This window comes from Eublepharis macularius, chromosome 5, assembly GCF_028583425.1.
Source record: "Eublepharis macularius isolate TG4126 chromosome 5, MPM_Emac_v1.0, whole genome shotgun sequence".
NCBI classification, from domain to species: Eukaryota; Metazoa; Chordata; class Lepidosauria; order Squamata; family Eublepharidae; genus Eublepharis; species Eublepharis macularius.
The window spans coordinates 4,838,036-4,857,500 of record NC_072794.1 but is presented as its reverse complement, the minus strand read 5'-3'; the positions used below and the strand labels follow the sequence as shown (position 1 = coordinate 4,857,500).

General features: G+C 49.7%; 1 protein-coding gene across 1 annotated transcript; it reads right to left on the bottom strand.

The window, feature by feature from the left end:
- Positions 1-733: 733 nt before the first annotated feature.
- Positions 734-16,131, bottom strand: SLC35E1 (solute carrier family 35 member E1). Its single transcript, XM_054980510.1, has 6 exons — positions 15,688-16,131; positions 14,802-14,872; positions 14,506-14,643; positions 12,045-12,170; positions 4,933-5,178; positions 734-4,011 (listed from the first exon to the last, which is right to left on the bottom strand). Exons 1-6 carry the CDS (start codon positions 16,082-16,084, stop codon positions 3,778-3,780), a joined length of 1,212 nt encoding a protein of 403 aa, XP_054836485.1. The 5' UTR covers positions 16,085-16,131; the 3' UTR covers positions 734-3,777.
- Between the last annotated feature and the right edge of the window lie 3,334 nt (positions 16,132-19,465).

The following is a 19,465-nucleotide window of genomic DNA, read 5'->3' as shown; positions in this document are numbered from 1 at the left end:
TCGGGCTTGCACGTTCAGGGTTCAGAACCGGGGGTTCCTGGTGCAGAAGAAGCAATTGGAGAGAGACTGTTCTCCATCTCCCGTAGCAAAACTGATGGGCAGCAGATTCAGGACAAAGAGGATGCAGAATTAACTTGCAGAACTCACTGCCACAGGTTGCAGCACGGATGGCCTTAAAAGGGTCTAGTCAAATTCATAAGTGAAAGGCTCATTAAATGACTTTTAAGACCGTTAAAAGGTTAGAGACTGCAGGGATACCTTCCAAGTAGCAAGAGGTGGCTTTAGCCTTCAGGCACAACTTGCCAGCTTCTTGGTCATTCAGTTTGTCACATTTTCATTCATGATAGTGTCTGGTTGAGGTGGACTCTTCTGTCCCCAGAATGCCTTGCTCTTCCACACCTCTCATTTAACATCCAAATTCTCTGGATCTCTTCAAGCAGCCTCAGATCAGACCTGGAGTCTAAAGGAGTTTTAATCTGCTACATCCTTCCATTTAAACCGCTCTTTCCTCAGACCACCTCCTTCACTGGCTAAAGACAAAACGAGGGAGGCAAGGATGTAGGGCACCAGGTATCAAACATCATCACTTGCAGCTACAGGTGCTTAGCATAAATACAGTATTTCCTGGGAGTGATGCTCTGAGGTACAAGCCTTGAAAACCTGGTGTAGGTAGCATACCAGCCGCTTGGCATGAGCAAGAAATAAAACTTTTTAAAAAACACTTGACTAAGACTTTCATTTTGCAGGATTCAGCTTTATTTATATTTTCAGTATTTAAAAAGCATAATTTCAATAAACTCTTCTTGTGTTACCCAATTTCAAGTTTGCAGGCTTCAAACAAAAGCAGGAGTTCCATGGCACTTCAAAGACTACTCAAAATATTTGTTGCTAACCTCTGTAGTGCCTCTGAACAACTCTGGTGTTGCTCCTGCAACACCAAACTACCCATCTAGGCTTTAAAAATTGCTGTACACTGAAAACGAAATCTGAAGGTTCACCCTACTTGGAAGAGCAACCTTTATTCATACATGATCTGTACATCCACACCTAGCACAGTGACATATTCCTTGCCTGGGAATCATCAATGCAATTTACAAATGATTTAGAAAGATGCTGTCCCTCCAAGATCCAGGAGACTAGTATTTGACATCCCTCAGCATGCCTCTTTGATCCCACTGAGGACAGAATGACGGATAAGACTTCATGACATGCACAGAGACTGACGTCCCCACAACATATCTGAACCATGGCCAGAAGAAGAGGCTGAAGGCTGAGGGCCCAGTCATCCACCCCACTCCAGACAACAGTCATTTTCACTGTGTGTCCGGATGCTCACCCAAGAAAGCCATTTAAGTTCTGTATCTTATCATACGAGCCCTATGGTTGCCTCAAAAGCGCCTACTTGAACATTCATGAGCCTGTGCACCTCACCTACCCCATTCCCCCAACAGGCCTTTCCAAACCCATCTTCATTCCTGCAGAACTACCAAAAGTATCCTCATACAAACTGGGCAATCCCGGCAGCTGCATCCACAAAGGCCAGGCAGTGGATGCGTAAGGAATGCATGACAGTGGAACATAAATAAGGGCCTTGAGAAACAAACATAGCCACACAGCCCATTCACTTCTGTAATAAGCTTTTGCATTTTAAAATCAGGGCCTTTACACTTTAAGGAGGAAAACTGATTTGTATTTACAAACAATGTGCTCTGCTGAGGCTTAAACATCAAAGAAGGGTTTTTTTTAAACAAGTCAGCTCTTCATTCCACACATCCAGTTTGTCTCTACTGCACAAGTTTCGAATACATTCACTTCGACAAACATAGCAACACAGAGATTGTTCAGTTAACATGTATAAATGGGCAGGTTCACACCCTGTTCCCTCGGTCAGCCCTTCCCAAGACCGATGCACAGCCAGATGACACCGAACATCAGAAATATTTTCACTGGATTCTGAAAAGGGACTCTGCTCTGCCAGCCTGACAGGGGAAACGGCAAGTAGTTCAAGGATCAGGCTTTTCTCCTAACGAGAGGACGCGCGCACACACGCACACAGCTCCAGGAGACAAGGTTCTCAGCCCCCGCCCCGTGTCTCCTAGGCAGCAGGGCGATTCCAAGCATCCCTGGCTATCTAGCAAAATGACATGCCAAAGAAAGGGTTAAGGAGAATCATTGAAGAAAGGTGAGCCTGATTCTTGACAGGTACCATGAAAAGATGCTGAAGGAAGTCCATTAGGGACAGTAGGTGCTGATAATTTTGGGCCATCACTCTCTCTCTTCTACCTGCACCCTTTTGGGTCTCTTGTCCTCCCCGCTGTTCTTTCAGCCATTCATCATCCAACCCAGCTTTTTTCAACTCCAAACTACCACAACTTGAAGCAGATTTGACCACTATCATAATATTAAAGATGGCAAAGAAATGTGAAATGCAGAATCAGGACAATGCCCCAAACCACTCCTTTAGAAGCCTCCTACGGTTTTCAGTCAAAGGGCCACATCCAGCTCCAGTCACCTCTAGTAAAGAAGAGACTGACAAACTAAGGGGCACTGGGCACCAGCTCAGACAGAAGGTAACAGCTTGCTCCCTATCCACACTGGCTTGTTACAGTCAGAGTATTTGTTTCCAGCCTTCTTAAAGCTAGATCTCCCTTCTTTACCTGAGCAAACTCAGAAACAGAGAAGGGAAATCCTACAGGAACAGAGTGAACCAAAGGACAGATTAGGTCTTAAATTCACAACAGTGCCACAGAACAGCTGGGCACTCCAACTCCAGGAGCAGGACTTTGGACCAGGTGTGGAGTAAGAAAAGGCCAAATACACAGAGGAAGAGAAACTTGAACCAAAGCAGCAGATGCTAAAAACAAATAAAACTGATTTACAATACAAATGCCAAAGTTTTATAATACATCATAACAAAAAGTAATTTAAAACACACGCACACCCCCTTCCTATAAAATGGGGAAAATCCAGGAAATACCCTGTGTTTGAGGTCTCCACCACTGCAAAATGTTAACAGTAGGCTTTACGCTTAAACACTGTTCCAAATGTGCATCTTTAATGGGGAGTGTGTCTAAAAAGGTTTCATGATTTAAAGGGGAAGAGGGGAGAGAAATAATAAAAGTCATTAAGGTCCACATCACACATTAACGACATGGTACATGATTCTTTTGAACAAGTTAGCATTCTTTCTCACACACACCTGAACCAACACTGAACTGAAAGCATCAATGATCTCTCTCAGCACCCCCTTGCAATGTTACATGAGATTAGACACACACACGTACTCACGCCCCATCTCTGAAGTGCTACCAACTCTTAACTTTTCATCAAGAACCTTCATAGAACAAGGAATGCTGCTCTTTGCAAACTGCACCTTGAAAGCAGCTTTTGAACAAAACAGCAAGGCAGAGTGCAGATCCATGCCCGAGTGGGGAGGTTGCAAGATGAAATACTGGCCACGTGGCTACCACTCTTGGCAAACAAGAGGTTCGGGGGCACATGAAAACAGAAAAAAGCTGGAGTTTGGGGCTCTTGGTGTCTCTGCCACTTTTCCAGCTAAGGATGTCCCATGTAACTTGCTCCATTTCTGCTGACAAATTGCTTGGTAAAGAGACACCCTCCACTTCAGCTGGAAAACACCCATCCAGTCTTCTAGCACAAGGATCTTCCCCTCTGTGCAATATAAACAGCGAAGGCGTCCCTTTGACGTCCCAGAAGGTATGCTGAGGGAACCCTACGACAACAGTCTGTGCCAGCTTGCCAAGACCGGGCCCCTCACTATATATCGTACCGATTGGAATTATAAACAGTTGGATAGTTTTGCCGGCTATACTGGAAGTAATCAGTCAGAACATTGCTCCTGCCATACTGAAAGTCCCCCCGTTGTGTGAATGACGCAAGTCCATTCTGAGACTTCTCAGGGGTGCTCCGGTGCCGCTCCAGGTTCACAAGGTCGCCTGTTGTGATTGGAAGGAACTGCTTCTTTGCTTCCTGGTTTGCATCGTATTTTGTCTGCAGAATACAAGTTTATCAGCTTTATTTTCTCAGAGAGGGGCACATGATGAGTATTTCTGAATGAGGGCTGCATCAAACCATCTTAAAACCCTACCAACTAATTTTCCTCCACAGATTGCAGAGGAGTTAAAAATTGGCTAGGGTTAATAGAAACACGTAACACAGCAGGCTGAAGCCTTTGTAGTAGAAGCACTAAGAGAGAAAGCTGAGAAAAGCTTCTCCTCTGGAGGCAAGTTTGGACTGTGTATGCACGCGTGGGCAGTGGGAAGCAGCCTCAGGTTTGAGCCCCAGCATTTCCAGTTATCTTTGTTACTAGGTGCTGGAAAGGCTTCTCTCTGCCTGAGGCCTTGGAGAACTGCTGCCCATCAGAGGAGATGATACAAAGCTAGAAGAACCAAGAGGCAGACTCAACAGAGATCCATGGGAAGGGCAACACAAATGAAGAGCAGGCTATGGGTCAGATTTTCCATGTAGAATGCCTCTTTCTCTCCTCTGCTTGGAATCAGACCCACAACCCCTCAGAGATGGGGAAACATAGAATCATAGAGTTGGAAGGGGCCATACAGACCACCTAGTCCAACCCCCTGCCCAGTGCAGGATCAGCCTAAAGCACTGTTCAATCAACATGAACAGCTCAGTGTATTTCTACATGCACAAAACACACCCTCATCCTTTAACCTTCCCAGAAAGAAAGCAACAGGCCTCTTCTCTGGGACTGCTACTTTTGTTTCACTAGCCACTCAGGGCTCTCAATCAACTGAGGAACCGCTTGGTTTCAAGCCAGAAAGTGAGAAAATGATGAAGAAACCCGCTAGCCCCTACTGGATACATCACTGCAACCTTTCCTGCCCAGAGGGAAATGGAAAGGGACGCTATCCTCAGGCCCTCCACTATGAAGCCGACCTTGTTATACAATACCTTGTTATACAAGAACACCCCAAGGATGGCCGTCATCATGCCCAGTACGTTGGTGGTGGTCACTGGATTACGCAGCATGATCAAGGAGACTGTGATGACAGTGATCCTTTTTGTGGCATTTGCAACAGAGTAGCTCAGTGGGCTGATAAGGTTCAAAATACTGAAGGCAATGACATTCTGGGCAAAGTTGCAGAAGCCGCTGATGGCCAAGAGGAGAATGGTCCACGGCCAGTGTGCCACGGAACTCTGCAAGAAAGGGTCAGTGAGGCATAAAGGTTAAGAGTGCTGGACTAAGACAGAGGAGACCCATTAAGCCTACTGAGTGACTGTGGGTCAGTCGTCGTCTCAACCCAGTCTACCCAACAAGATTGTTGTTGTGAGGCAAAAATGGAGAACGTGGCCTGCCCTTCTTGCAAAAAGGACTGGATACGGACAGGATCACTACATGCCAGCTAGCTCTCCTGTACATGACAAAGGGAGCTCTGACTCTTGAGAGTTTATATAACCCTGAAAATCTTGTTTGTTTCAATTGCTACTGGACTCAAACCTTGCTGCACAGGGCTGTAAGATCCTATCCCCTGATCAATCAGAACACCTCATCTTTCTCTTGGACCCGCCCCCCCCCAGCTTCAGTCTTCTGGAGGACCCTCTAAGTGTACAGTCTCTGTCCCCAGCAAAATATAGCATCTTTCTTGCTCCACCCAAAGCAATCAGCCCTGACTCTCCCTTCTCCACAATTCTGCCTCCTAAACCCAGAACACCCTTATCATCAGCTTGCCAGCCCAGTTTGCCCTTCTCATCACATTTGGGTAATCCTTCTGGTAATGTCAGCTGCTCTAGAACTATCAATTCTTGATTACAAAGAAATCAAAAATTTCCAGAAATTTTGACACACTAGTAAAACAGTTACAGGAACCCCACCCCACCCCAAACCAGGTGATTTGGGGAAAACTTACATACAGTATTTATTCTCTTTTCAAATTTGCTTTACTGCTCTAACAGGACCATCCTGATTGGGGGCGGGGGGGGGAGGCGAAAGAGCTTAGGGAGCAGACTAAAGGGTACGCTGCCGTAACTTGGGAGTTATGTGGGCATAACCCCCATCCTGCCAGTGGACAAGCAAGTTGCAGCGCCACTGCAGGATAACTCTGGCAGTGATGTTCTGCAGATGGATGGAGACACAGGAGAGGCGCGAGTCCCCATGGCAGCACCAGGATGGGCAGGCCGGGGACAGGGCACAAGTTGGTTGGCTGCCTATGCCGATGTGGCCTCGGACATACCCCCTTAAGCAGCAGAAAGTTACACCTTAAAAATAAGTGGCGTAGCCCATAGGCACTCATTGAATAGGAAAACTCGGCCTCCCCCCCTCCCCATGCCCTGCCTTGCCTATGTGAGTCGGCAGAGCACAGGAGTGCGACTACCGCTCATTCCAATCCACAGTTGCCCTCGTGATGGGGAAGCCCACATCCGCCTGCCGAATCAGCTCCCCAGGCACCCTATATAACTTCCTGCCAGGTCACCCCAGAAACCAGGTTAGAGGAGAGGTGGCCAGAGGCTCTGCCCAGCGGCCCCCTGCCTCGGGGACTTAGAGCACAAGGCGCGAGAGGGTGCTCACAGTGGCGGGGCACGTGCACTCGGGGGACTTTGTGGAAATTTGGAAGTACTTTGCACTCACTCAAGGGAAGAAGCACCTGGTCCAGAATTTCAGGCTAACAAACTCCAACTAAGTTACCTTGCAGGTTCTCTGACCTACGAGTCCTAGCTCGAAAATAGGCAAGAGATCACTGACAAGTAAGGAAGAGCTGGGGCAGCTCTTCCAGCCACCACACCTTATTTGTTAGCACCAGCTGCCCTCTTCCCCTCATGAACACCGGCTTCCACAGGTGAAGCTCGGGGGTGGGGGGCACACATGATATAGCCAAAGGGAGGGTGGCCTCCAGCCAGCCATGTGGAGTCTGTGGCCAGATTCCCTCATCCGGGCCCTCCCTGTAGAGGAGGGAGTGCCGCCTGTGGTCATGGGGTGGACACTGTTTACAGCTGATGACAGGTGCCCCATCCCCCACCCCCGCAGAAGTGGACTTTCCCGATGCAGAGAGCAGTCTTTCCGGAGAAGCACGGTCCAAAGGGATGTGGCTGACATCTGAGGAGATAGAGCTGGCCCTGGTGCCGAACCATGGACACCCTCACCGAGCGTGGCAGCCCAGGCTTGGGCTTGGAGAGGGCTGGGTCCCTCACCAGACATGTATTGTTTCTCCATCAGGCAGGTCAGAGTCCGTCAGGATGGCCACAGAGCATGGCTCTTCCAGCTCTCAGAGAACCAACACGGCTGCCGCACAGGTCTACCCCAGAGCGCAGTTCCCGAGGCTTCCCTGCAGTGCAGTCCTACTCCTGTGAGGGCAGGACAGGGATCGGCCGTTGCGCAGCCAAAAGCCATGTGAGCCGCCGAGGCCCCCCTCGCACTCAAGAGTGAGCCACAGCCGCAGGCCCAGACATCTGTTTCACTGTATGGAGTGCAATAAAACTTATTTTGAAGCTCATCCAATTGCTTTACTGTGTTTCTGTTCATGGTTTGCAGGGGTCCATCCATATAGGCCAGGGACAGCTGTCTGGGTCAGGGCTGAGATGGGTGGGGTGTGCTTAGCCCCCAGAAGGAGCACGTGGCCAGGGACGGTTTGGGTCCCCGGCCAGCATTCCTGCCCCCAACCCACCCCAAGCCAGCCTTGAGCATCAGGGTGAGGTCAGTGGGGACCACAGCCCTGAGAGGGGGAACTTAACCCCCCTCTGATAAGGTGGACAAGTTATTGGGGGGGGGGCGCTTGACTCAGAGGCTGGCAGGGGATGGGGATGTGGAGTCGCGGCCCCCTGGACTCAACGCCTCCCCCCCACCAGGACCAAACATCTCTCCCTCCTTCCAATCCTGTCGCTGGCAGGATCAGCTGGCCTGCAGCTGCCCAGTCCGCTGCTCAGGCTCCCAAGCCCGCCCCCCATGCCAAAGGCATCATGCAAGAACTGGCGCATGACCCTCGCTACCCAACTTGCAATCACACCGCAACCCTGTGCTGTCGGGATGCTTTCAAATGGGCCTACAGGAGGCCAGTGGGCGTCTGGAGCTCCAGCGACCCCCACTCGCTGCCCCTGCGGCCACCAATGAGCAGTCCAGTTATGGGCACCAGTACCATCCTCCAACCAGGCCCCTGGTGCTGGCTCCCCAGGTCCTGAGGCCTGATCCAGGGTGTGCCTGGCAGCTACTACGGAACTCGCTGGCTCCCGCCCCCTTTTGGGCCGCAGGCTCCCAGAAGGGGATGAACGGCCCCCATGAAGCACAGGCTGTGGAGAGGGTGGAGAGTGCGGCAAAGTGTGGTCATCGCGGCAAAGTGTGGTCCCTGCCACCAGCCTAACCCCTATGCATGCCGGTTGTCTGCTTTGGGCAACACCACCTGAACCGCCCACTCCATCATGAAGCACTGGAATGACTCATTCGGGCTGGTGCACAAATGTGTGTGCCACCTGATGGCCAACGATGTCCCTTATGAGCAGGCTGTCATGGAGGGGCTGCTGGGGCCAAAATTGGTCATGTGGGCAGTGATACCTGAGGTCACGGAAGGTGGGCTTGGCATCAAGGTGCTGGCCTGGTGGGTGCATGAAAGGGTGGAGTGGGTTGCAGCCACAGATGCGCAGCCCGAAGCCTGATGAGTGTTGCTCCCCCCACCCCACCCCCCACACAGGTACTCCTATGGATGCCGCCACCACCACAGAGGCCACGGCTGGACCTTCTGGGATGACAACCACCGTTGAGCAGGACCCACCACAGGGGGGGGGACACCCCCTCCCCCCAAGAGGGCCCCAACGACCGAACGCAAGGAGATGGGGCTCTGCCCACTCTTGCATCACCTGGAGATGTGGACCACGGCAGGTCTGGGCCAGGGGCCCTTGAGGGACTTGTGGAGCAGGAGTGGCTCACTCACCCAGCTCCTCCTCCACAGGCCCCAGGAGAATGGATATTGTGCCGGATGTCCTCGTGCACCTACAAGGCTTGACACGCCCCCCCCCCTTGCAGACTTGCCTCGTCAGAGGTCCCAGGGGGTGTCCCAGGCCACCTACCATGGGTGGACTCAACATCTTCCAAGGGAGGCAGGAAGTTGAAACGGGGACTTGGGTGGCCTCTTCCCCCAATGGTGGTGACCAGGCCCCGCCCAGTGGCTCCTCAGGATCAGAGAGGGGTGGGGACATGGAGGGAGCCCTGCCTGGGCCAAGGAACCTGCACCTCGTGCATCGCACCTCCCTACCCTGTCCACCACGTGGGCAGTGATCAAGAGGGACCAGCTGGAAACGCGCCGGGATTAACAGGTGGTGGTAGGACAGGGGCAGGAGCTAACAGCTGGCACAGTGAAGGCAACGGCGATAATCAGGGCCTCCCACCACAAGGAACGTGCTTCACTGGCAAGTGTAGAGGGTCTGTTGGAAACAATTCTTGCCTGGGCTAGCCCTGTCCTTGTAGCACCACCTTCCCCTCTGCCAGCCAGGAGCCAGGATCCCCGTGCTGTGGCTGGGGACTTGGCCGCCCACCCCATTGCTGATGCCTTCCCGGACCCCAGGTCCCTCTGCCCGCGGGAGCCAGAGTTGGATTAAGCGCACCAATCACACTGCCTCCAGGCCTTGCCAACTCCCAGCAGGGTGACTAGGCCACCTCCAGCCCCCCGTGCAACTTGCAGGGACCCCCTGTGGCCTCACGGAGGTTCACTCTGACAGCAACTGCTCACAGTGACCCAGGTAGGGTGCAGGCCCAGTGGCTGAACCCGGGGCATGGTGGCCTGATGGCTGCCTGGTTGACGGGCCAGCCCTGTGTCGGGCTAGCCAGCAGCTGAGGATCGTGGCCCAGCCACTGGCTACACTGTCCCTCGCCCCTCCCACAGCTGTCAGGGGGCCGCAGTGGCCTTTGATTGGTCAGGGTGGGGCTGGCAGCGGGAAGCCTGCCAGGCCACTTCCCGGAGGGACTGCCTTCCCTCCTCTCCCACGTCCAGCGCTGATGCTGCTCCTTCGCCAGTCCTCACAGGGAGCAGCTACACAGTGCTGCAGCCACGTGGAGCAGTCCTCACCCTTTGTCTGGGGTTCCCCCAAGTATCATATATAATTTGTTCTGTGTATTATATGTATAAAAGTATGAATTCCTGTGTTTCATTCAAGCAATAATTACAAATTTACCCACATCAAAGATGGAGTTGCAAGTCAAGGCAGCCCAGGATACCTTGAATGTTGCCAGTTGGCAAAAGAAAAAACACCAGCATTGTTGCAAACACATGAAGGCATAAATACCAAAGATTAGAAATCATATGCAGGCAATTAGGTGAAAAATGTCGTATCAACTTCAGAGAAGATGAAGTATTCAAAATCCACGTTTATTTCTATTCTGCTTCATTTCAATAAATAAAATATCCTTGAGAATGGCAGCATCATCAAAATTATTCTTCCTCTAACAGCAGAATCCTGAGGCCCACTGGGCAGCCACTGGCCGTGCGCCCATGTAACTGCGGCACCGCTACTCCGGCCATGGTGCCTGCATTCCAGTGACACTCTCCTGTGCCAGCATTGGGAAGCCTGTCAGACGGGGCTGCGCCCACATGCGTGCAAGGGAAGGTAAGGACCCCCAGGGACAGTGGGCAGGGAAGCCGTGAGTGGGTAGAAGGTTCATCCTGCTCAGGCTATCTGGCCCATTCCGATCAGGACTGTTAACTTGGAGAGTACTGTTAACTCCCTGAGAGTACTAGGGAGCTGGCACGTGCTTGCAGCACCACACGCGTGCTCCCTCTTACCCAAACCAGCATTCCACGTGGAAGTGCCAATCAAGGGGTGACCTCAGCCCTCCACCATCTGTTTATTTCCTTCAGTCGCCCTGGGTTAACGGTCCCAGTTGAAACAGGCAAACTAAGGCCAGCCACCTGCCTGGACCCCCGCTCTCACTGATGAAAAGGAAAAAAAAAACCAGGGTTGAGAAGTCCTCCCCTCCTGGCCATGTGCGTGAAGCAAGTGCACTGGCCAGTTCCCCCCTCCCGCAGGTCATCCCTGCCCTACAGATGCGATGGCCAAGTGCCTGGCATTGCTGGCCCTACCCCCCCCCCCAATAGTCACAACACCATGCATGCCTTCCTAGCCTCCTAGCCATGTGGACGGGGCCACATGGAGTGGCAACACAGGATCTACAGCCCCAGACAGGGAGTGAGTAGTAGGGGTGTGCACCCAAAAAAGATTTGGGTTTCCAGCTTCGGGCAAGCCGCTTCAGGATTCAAGTATTTAAACTGCTTCAGTATACTCCATGAAGATTTGTGAATCTTTACAAAGCACACTGAAGCTCAAAGCAGCACTCTTCTGCCTGTCTGCAAACAGCAAGAAAAGTGTTGCTTTCAAGCTTCCCGTCACCTTTTTTCCCCCGATGGGAGTGGGGGGGAAAGACCAAATGTCTGGATGACCTCTACCAACAGATTTCCATAGCTGTTGAAAAGCACGGTGGACGAGACAGAGCCTTGTGGAACCCCACAGGCCAGAGACCCCAAGGGGTGGGGAACAGTAGTCCCCCAACAGCACACTCTGAATTCTACCTTCGTCAGAACTGAAGCCACTGCAAAACCATCCCCACAAAGTGCCTCCCAGTCCCGACTCTGAAAGGTGGTCCAGAAGGATTCTCTGACTGATGGTATCAAAAGCCACCAAGAAAGACATCCACAAGAATTAACAGGGTCACTCTCCCCAGGTCCATCTCCTCGCACAGATCATCTTTGTTTGCTTTACCTATACTGTATTCTTTCTTCTTAGTGTTGTTTAAGCCATTTTGGATCCCGTCAGGGAGAAAAGCAAGGTACTAATATTTAAACAAAGCAACTAAAAATATGTAACAACCATCCTGCCGTCTGTCATCTTTCCAATAAGCAATATGTTCTAATTTAGAAAACACAGATTTGGGCTCAGTGTCAACTCTAAGCAGAAACCACAATGCAGCAAGATCAAAGGCTACAGCGAGTAACAATGAGTGAACATCAACCCAGGCAACAGGCCATTCAGTGGCCAAATCCTAGCAGAAGGTGGCACAAGCCCCACTGCAGAGCTGCCCTTGGACTTACCAAATCATTCTCTACAAGGAAGGAGGAAAGATCAACCAGGACCCACGTTGGGATCATGAAGAACACAGCATGGCACCCAAGGATGTTCAGCAGCCGCAAGTGGTGTATACGCGAGTCTCTCAGTACCTGGAAGGAGGGAGGGCATGACAACAACAGACCCGTCTTGAAAAATCAGTTGGTTTGTCCCCCCCCCCTCCCCAAAAAATCAGGCAGCCTGGCAAGAAATCAAACACTCTCCTGCTTTCACAGAGATGGAAAAGCTGAAGGGATAGGAACAAGCTAGGTTAAAAAAGCTCGCTCTCTTTCTCAGCTTCTCCTTTCTGCAAAACAACCATCACCAGACAGCTCGTAATACTTCCAGAACAACAGGGATCTCAGCACTAGAGGTGTGAAAGTCCAAGAAAAAAAGCCAAAGAATTAAAGAAAAGGGTGGAGGGGTCTTTTTTTTCGCCTTAAGGTTTTGTTTCAGTTTTTCCAATGGAAAAGTTGGAAATTTTGGAAAGCACAGAAAAAAAGTTTCTATGAAATGTCTTCTCTCTTGGAATGGGTAAAATGCTTTTTAAGACAAGGCTTAAGAACACAGAATGCGTAGTATGAACTCATGCAATACTAGAGAATAATTTTTGTGTATTCTGCAGACATATACAGTATTTTCAAGGACATTTGTTGTGCAAATGTGCCTATTTTTTCTACAGTTAATAATATTACTTCTACAGTGCACTTATATACTGTTCTTCTAGATATATTAGCACCCCAATTACAGTGGAGAACAAAGTCAGTACTATTATTATCCCCACGATATAGCTGGGGCTGAAAGGAATGGTTTACCTAAGGCCACGTGCAGAGCTCATGGCAACAGTGGGATTCATGCCAGCGGAGTGCTGATTCACATCCTAACCATTTAGCCACTATGCTACAGCAGCTCCCCTACTATAATGCGCATGGTAATGAACTACTGTTCTGTGTCACCACCAGGTTCTCAGAACCAGGTTCGCAGTGGTGGTGATTTAAAAAAAAAAATGTTCTAGGGGTCAAAAACCCTCCCAGAAACCAGAGTAAAAAATTGCCACTTTTAGCTAACCCTAAGCTCAGAGACTGAGGAAAGAAAGTCTCCTGTCGTACTGCGTGTTAACCAGGAAGTCAGCCCTGCTCTCTGCAGCTAAGTCACGCCACACATCAGAGTTATTATCCCCAACCTGGGTTCTGGTAACTTAACAAGATGAAATGCAAGGGACGAACCTCTCTTCAGCCACTTGGCTTTGGTGCCTGCATGATCTCACTTTGCACTTACATTCTGAAAACACGTCCAAGCTTAGCCCTGTGGGAAATGCTTCCCACTGAGTTTTACCAGCTTACCCAGAATCCTCTTTCAGGCCTAGCCAGGGAGGCTTACTTTAGCGTGTTAGGCCAAGAAGTAGGTCTGATGCTTGACACATTCCTACTGTGAGACTGCTTCTGTTTAAAACACACTCTCTTGTTTACTCCAAAATTTATATTTTTCCTACCTCTCAGATGACAGGACTGAGAGATATGTGCTAAGGTAGCCAAGGGTGCAGCTCCTGCTCATTCTCTAATATTGGATATACTTGCAATTCTGCTTGTAGGAAACGAAGACACGCATTTAAATTTCTTAAGTATATCATATAGTAAAAAGTTGTAAGTAAAGCATTTAATATTGTTAAAGCAGTAAAAGAAATTAAGATTTGGTACGAACGTTAAGTATGCCTAGTTCAATTTTCCCCAACATCTACATTTTTTTCTGAGGGAAAACACCTTTCTTCCCTTAATGTCAAAATTTCCAAATAGAAAAAGGTTGTGAAGAGCCATGCTAGTCACCAGCAACAAAGTTTTGTTCCTACATGTATTTCACACAGATCAGGTTGTAACATCATAGCCTGAAAAATCTGCTTCCCTCCCCCACTCTCTTTAAAACTTTGTAACATCCACCCTGCGAGCTTAAAACTATGCACAGTGTTTTGTCTCTATTTGGTCTGAATAAACAATATTACATGGATTTTGAGCTTTCTTGAGACACAGCTCACTTCTTCAGATACAGCTAGAATGTGAGTCCATCTGTCCTTTTATCTTGGAGAGAGGAGTGATTTCAGAAGGTGAATGTGATTGGATTAGGTGTGGAGAAATCAGCATTGGTAATGAGTCAAGCCTAGGTCTCGATTCAATCCAGGTGCAAATGTTGTTAGTTTTATAGGCGCTACTGGTCTCTTGCTCTTTTCTACTGCTACAGACAGACTAACAAGGCTGCCCATCTTGATCTATCTACATGAATTTTGTTCTTGTTTTGTGGATCTAAATTACCAGAAATTTCCATCTTTGCTCATCTCCCGTGTACACCAGGATCCAGGATAACACAGCCTGATCTGGCAAAAGACCTGAGTTTAAACCCCTGCCCCAGGTTGCCACACATGCAACCACCCAGCAGAGGCCGAGATTCAAGAGATACCTTTTTAGAGAAAATGTTCTGAAGGGAGAAACAGAGAGTGGCAGCAAGGGCACTAATAAGCCCCCATGTGTCAAACGACAGCTCCGTAACTGTTGCCAGCAGAACTCCACCGATGATGGGGATGAGGGATAAATACACCTGCAAGAGGAGAAGGAAAAGGTTCTTCAAGTGACAGCTCCCCAGGAAGGGAAATCTGTTCCACGAGAGGGAGTCAACAGGACACCCCTTTCCCCACTCCCAAGGGCTCCTTCAGCACTTTGGTCTGATGGAAGAGGAGAGAGTAGCTCTCCCCTTACCTTCATGGTCTGTTTTTCCTTCATTATGATTCTTGACAGCAGAACCACCCAGATAGGCATGGTCGCCTTCACTGAAAGGTGAAGGAGGGACAAGGATTAGAGGGGCAAGAAAAGATGACAGACAGGTTCACACAGGAGGAGGAAAATTAGCAGGAAGTTGATCCTGGCAGATAGGGGAGCAAAGTGACATCTTCGGGGTCGAGCAGAAGGTTTGCACCCAGGACTTTCCAGCTAAGTTAGCCTCATCCCCCCTTTCCACTGAACATTGCTCAGGAACACTCAGGAGCACTGCCAGGATAGAGTTCTTCACGCCTCACAACTCCTCCTCAGGACATGCACTTTCCCCTTCTGAATACAGGAAAGTGTATCTGAGTGTATGCAGAGCACTTCTCTCCCAGGAACCATACACTTAACGAAGGAACACGTTTCATAGTGGTTAGAGCACTGGACTAGGCTCTGGGAGACCCAGTTTTGAACCTCCGCTATGCCATGAAGCTCACTAGGCAACTCTCTCCCAGCCTAACCTGCCTCACAGGATTGTTGTCAGGAGAATAAAATAAAGAAGGGGAGGACAACGTTGAGCTTCCATCCGAAGAAAAGCAGGCGGACTTCCTAGGCTAAACATAAATAGCAGCCAGTCCTTCCTCCTCTCTTGAAGGTCAGAAGCCTTCTTCTCACAGCGCCGCTACCCGGAGCTTCTCTCCGTATGCAGCTCAGCAAGCACGGGACTCCGCAGAGCCTCCAGCTGTCGACCCGGGAGAACTCCCGGGCCCCGCTGGAGGGTGGCATCCCCAGGACCTCCTCCCTGTAGACGAGCGCTCTGCACGTGGCTCAGAGGCCGGAGTTCCTCCCCCGCCCTCCCGTCGGCGTGCCCGCGCGCTCTCACCGGTGTGGGCGTAGGAGACGGGCACGCGCCACAGGGAAACGTGGGCGCTGACGGAGGCCAGGTACTTGCCGAAGGCCAGCGGGAGGATGAGGCGGGGGTAGGCGCGCGGGGGCAGCTGGGCGGGCCCGGCGGCGGGGACGCGCCAGGCGCGCAGCAGGGGGGGGAGCAGCGCCACTAGCCCCAGGACGTGGCAGAGCGAGACTGTCACGGGCCGCGGGAACGCGCTCAGCAGCACCTTGTTCACCACGTTCCCGCCCGCGCTCAAGGCGTACCACACCAGACACAGGGCAGGCACGCGCAGCGGAAGAGCGCCGCGCGCCGCCGCCGAGGGGGGCGCCACGAGGGGCGGCAAGGACGGGGCGGGGGGCGCGGCCAAGGAGGGCCCCGGCGACGCCATCCCGACCGGCGACGCCGCTTCTGCCGCTGCCGCACCAGGAGCGCGCTTCGCCCTCACAGAGAGCCAGGCGCGCGCGCCACTGCGTCAGTTCCGCCCGCCGATAGGAAGCGAATAAGCAGCTTAGCTACGGAAGCCCGGCAGGAGAAGGCCGCTCTTGCTTCGAGCGACCATAGAGAGGAAACCAAGCAGCGGCCGGGGTGGAGGGGCTGCAGAATAGGCTCAGTGCGCGTGCGTTGAAGACTTAAGCGTCCCCATGAATTTTAAAAAAACGTTGTTACTCTTATTTTTCCTACACGTTTATTCGGCACCCCTTTTTAAAGTTCTGTGCATTCCATTGTAAAGCCTGCTTTTAAAAAGTTTGATTTTATTTTGAATAGTTGAACCTATTCTGTTTTTCAAAGATTTATACAATCCTAATAGTGCACTTTTATGTAGTTCTTCTAGACAGATTAGCGTCCACCCCAAGCTGTGAACAAAATCAGTGCTATTATCCCCACAATACAACTGGGGAGCTGGAGCCCAGAGGAGGCTTCCCCATGGCCACCTGCTGAGCTCACAGCAGTAGGATTCAAACCGGAAGAGTGCCGATTTATGCCCCGACCACTTAATTGCTATGCTGCAGCAGCTGCATCTTTTCTGTTTAAATATATATAACCTGCCTACTCATCTAAAATATGTGTATATATATATATATATATATATATATATATATATATATATATATATATATATATATATATATTTATTTCATGAAGGGCATCATTGTCCTACTTTCCAAGCTCAAGAGTACTCAAGGTTGAGGCAACGAACAAAAAAGAATGTAAACACAGTTAAAACCCCAATCATAGTACAGACACAGCTTTAAAAAAAAATAGCAACAACAAGCTTCCCCCTGCCCACCCCACCCCCCTCCAGCAACATGGCAACAGAAACACCAAATGCAGCACAGGAATGTGAAGGCCTCACTACACTAATCAGCTTCCAAAAGCCCTCTGCCCTACCCACTGCATCTACAAATTGACAGCAAGGAAAGAGGCGAAGCTCAGAGGTGAGGAATTCCACAACCAGGGCAAAAGCTGAAAAGGGTTTCATCATCCAGAATTTTATTTCTTTATAGCATGGGGGGGGGGGTGAGGGTAGTTTATGTCCAGTCTCTTCTCTGTTCTAGGTAGCTTTAGAATATTCATTTGCATTTTTCTTTAAAACGATGAGAGGAATACTAGAACAACCAATATTCCTTAAACCCAAATACAATGGTGGTACATAACTACGCACAAGAGAAGCAACTCCATAACATGTACGTTTTATCATGTTAATATATTCCCAAGGCTGATTTTAAAACAATAAATGCTACAAAATGTAACTGACAAGAGAAATGCAGCAGCATTATGATTAAAAGCAAAAAGCAATTAAACAGGTAGCATGGGCATGTATAAAGAGAGTAAAAGTAGTCTACCACAAGGATCAAAGATCTTGCTTAAAAAGAAAAGACCTGGCTGCAAAGATCTGCTCTGGCATGAGCAGGCTGTCAAATTTTGTGTCTTGGCAATGGTAACAAAAAGACAAGGCACCACCATGTAAAAATGACCCTGTCGGTTTCTAGGAATTCACACGCCAGCCAACCAGGGAGGAGGGGAAGGGACACCTGTATGCCAGCTGAGCCAGCAGCCAGTCCCTTCTGCCCAGGTGATGTCCTTACGAGTGTAAATAAGGATTACCAAAAGCCTCATCACTTGCAGCTTTACTAAGAAGTCAGTCTCGTTGAGGTGAAGGGGCCTATTCCTAAATAATGGGAGTCATCACTGCAGCCCCAAGAGAGTGATACTAGTGGCATCTTGAAGATAAATAAGCTTAAAGGGTGACCCAGTGCATATATGCTTAGAAGTGAATCCCACTGTGTTCACCAAGGGTGGCTCCTAGTCAGTTTGCTGGCGGTTGTAGCCCTCATGTAGCAGAAACTGTCGTGAGCCAAAGCCTGCCTGCCTTTGCGTGCATGAAGGAAAAGTATCTTGTGGTTCCTTAAGACTAATAGATTAGGAAAAAGCTCCTGTGGACTCATTTGCCACAATAAATCTGCTAGTCTTTAAAGGCACATAAAACATACCACTGGTTCCTGCAGACCCGTCTCTCCTAGCGATGGCACTTTTCTCCTGAGCAAGGAGCCTCCGTGATCCTTGAAAGGCTAATGGAGCTACTTCCATCCAGGGAAGCTCCTTGGGCAGAAGCAAAGCGACACTGCTGGTGGAATGGAGCCATAGGGTTCAACTCACTAGTTTGTTCTGCTATAGCAAACTAACTTGAATGAAGTGCTATACTTTCCAAGATTATCCTAAGTCAACCAGCAACACAAACTTGGGGAAACCATGGTATATAACAATTTGATGCTGCTGCAAATGCGTCTTTCTGTTCTTATTTTGTATACATTCTGGACTTGCATGGTAACTGGGCCTTACTGTTTAATTATCCACTGCTCTATGCCCCTGTGCATGAAAAACTTCTGCCACAGTCACTGCCTATGCACAACAGTGACTTGCACGCCTGCAAACAGAGTCACACTGCAGGTTAACAACTCAAAGAAAAACAGCTCCTCAAAGAACAGCCCAAACAGAGTCACAGAGAACTGGTTTTGGGATAGTGCTGGGCAGATGGGTAACAGTGCAATTCTAGACATGTTTACTCAGAAGTCAGGCCAATTGAGTTCAAGTGGGCTTAACCCTGGGAAACTGTTTAGAGCTGCATCTTCAGCTCAGATCTCTTCACACACCATCACCCAAAGCAAGCACACACTGAAAGCTAAAAAGGCACTGGGTTGTGATCCAGCTGAAGTATTTGCTGATGAGGACGGGCATTTTAGCCAACTCCCCCCTCATGCTGTTCCCCTGGGGGGGTGTTGCATTTTGGCCTCTGTAAGGAAGCAGTAAAAATCCATTTCATCCGTGGAGATTTTGCACAGGATCCAATTCACTAAGGGCCACAGTAAGACAAGGCTTGGGGAGCTAAAATGTTGTAAGCTACAGGGGTATAAATCAAGAATACATTTGCAAGGCTCTGTGCTGTAATAAGTTGGATATCCCTCCACAATCAGCATTTTAAGGGAGCAACTCATTGTCACTGGAAGAACCTCAGAAGTAAAAATGGAAGCATGATATACTCCACGGCGCCCTCTTCAAGAGAGACACCCATGTTCTGCTGTAGTTTCCTGTGTGATCTCTCTCTTCAGGCACCAAAGGCCTTCAACTGGCAGGAAATGGTCCACCCTGGAGAGCCAAAGGAGACAGATGCTCCATTCTTCCTCCTCCTGTAAAAAGCTCCTTCACCACAGACTCAAGAGGGTTGGCGCTTTTCTTTCTTTTTCACCCTGCCTTCAGAGCTTTTAATATC

Excerpts from the sequence above, each read along its gene's own strand:
- SLC35E1 (XM_054980510.1), bottom strand. The coding sequence starts at position 16,084 with ATGGCGTCGCCGGGGCCCTCCTTGGCCGCGCCCCCCGCCCCGTCCTTG. Across the intron at positions 14,873-15,687 it reads CGTCTCCTACGCCCACACCG|TGAAGGCGACCATGCCTATC; the intron begins GTGAGAGCGCGC and ends TTCACCTTTCAG. Across the intron at positions 12,171-14,505 it reads AGAACATTTTCTCTAAAAAG|GTACTGAGAGACTCGCGTAT; the intron begins GTATCTCTTGAA and ends CCCTCCTTCCAG.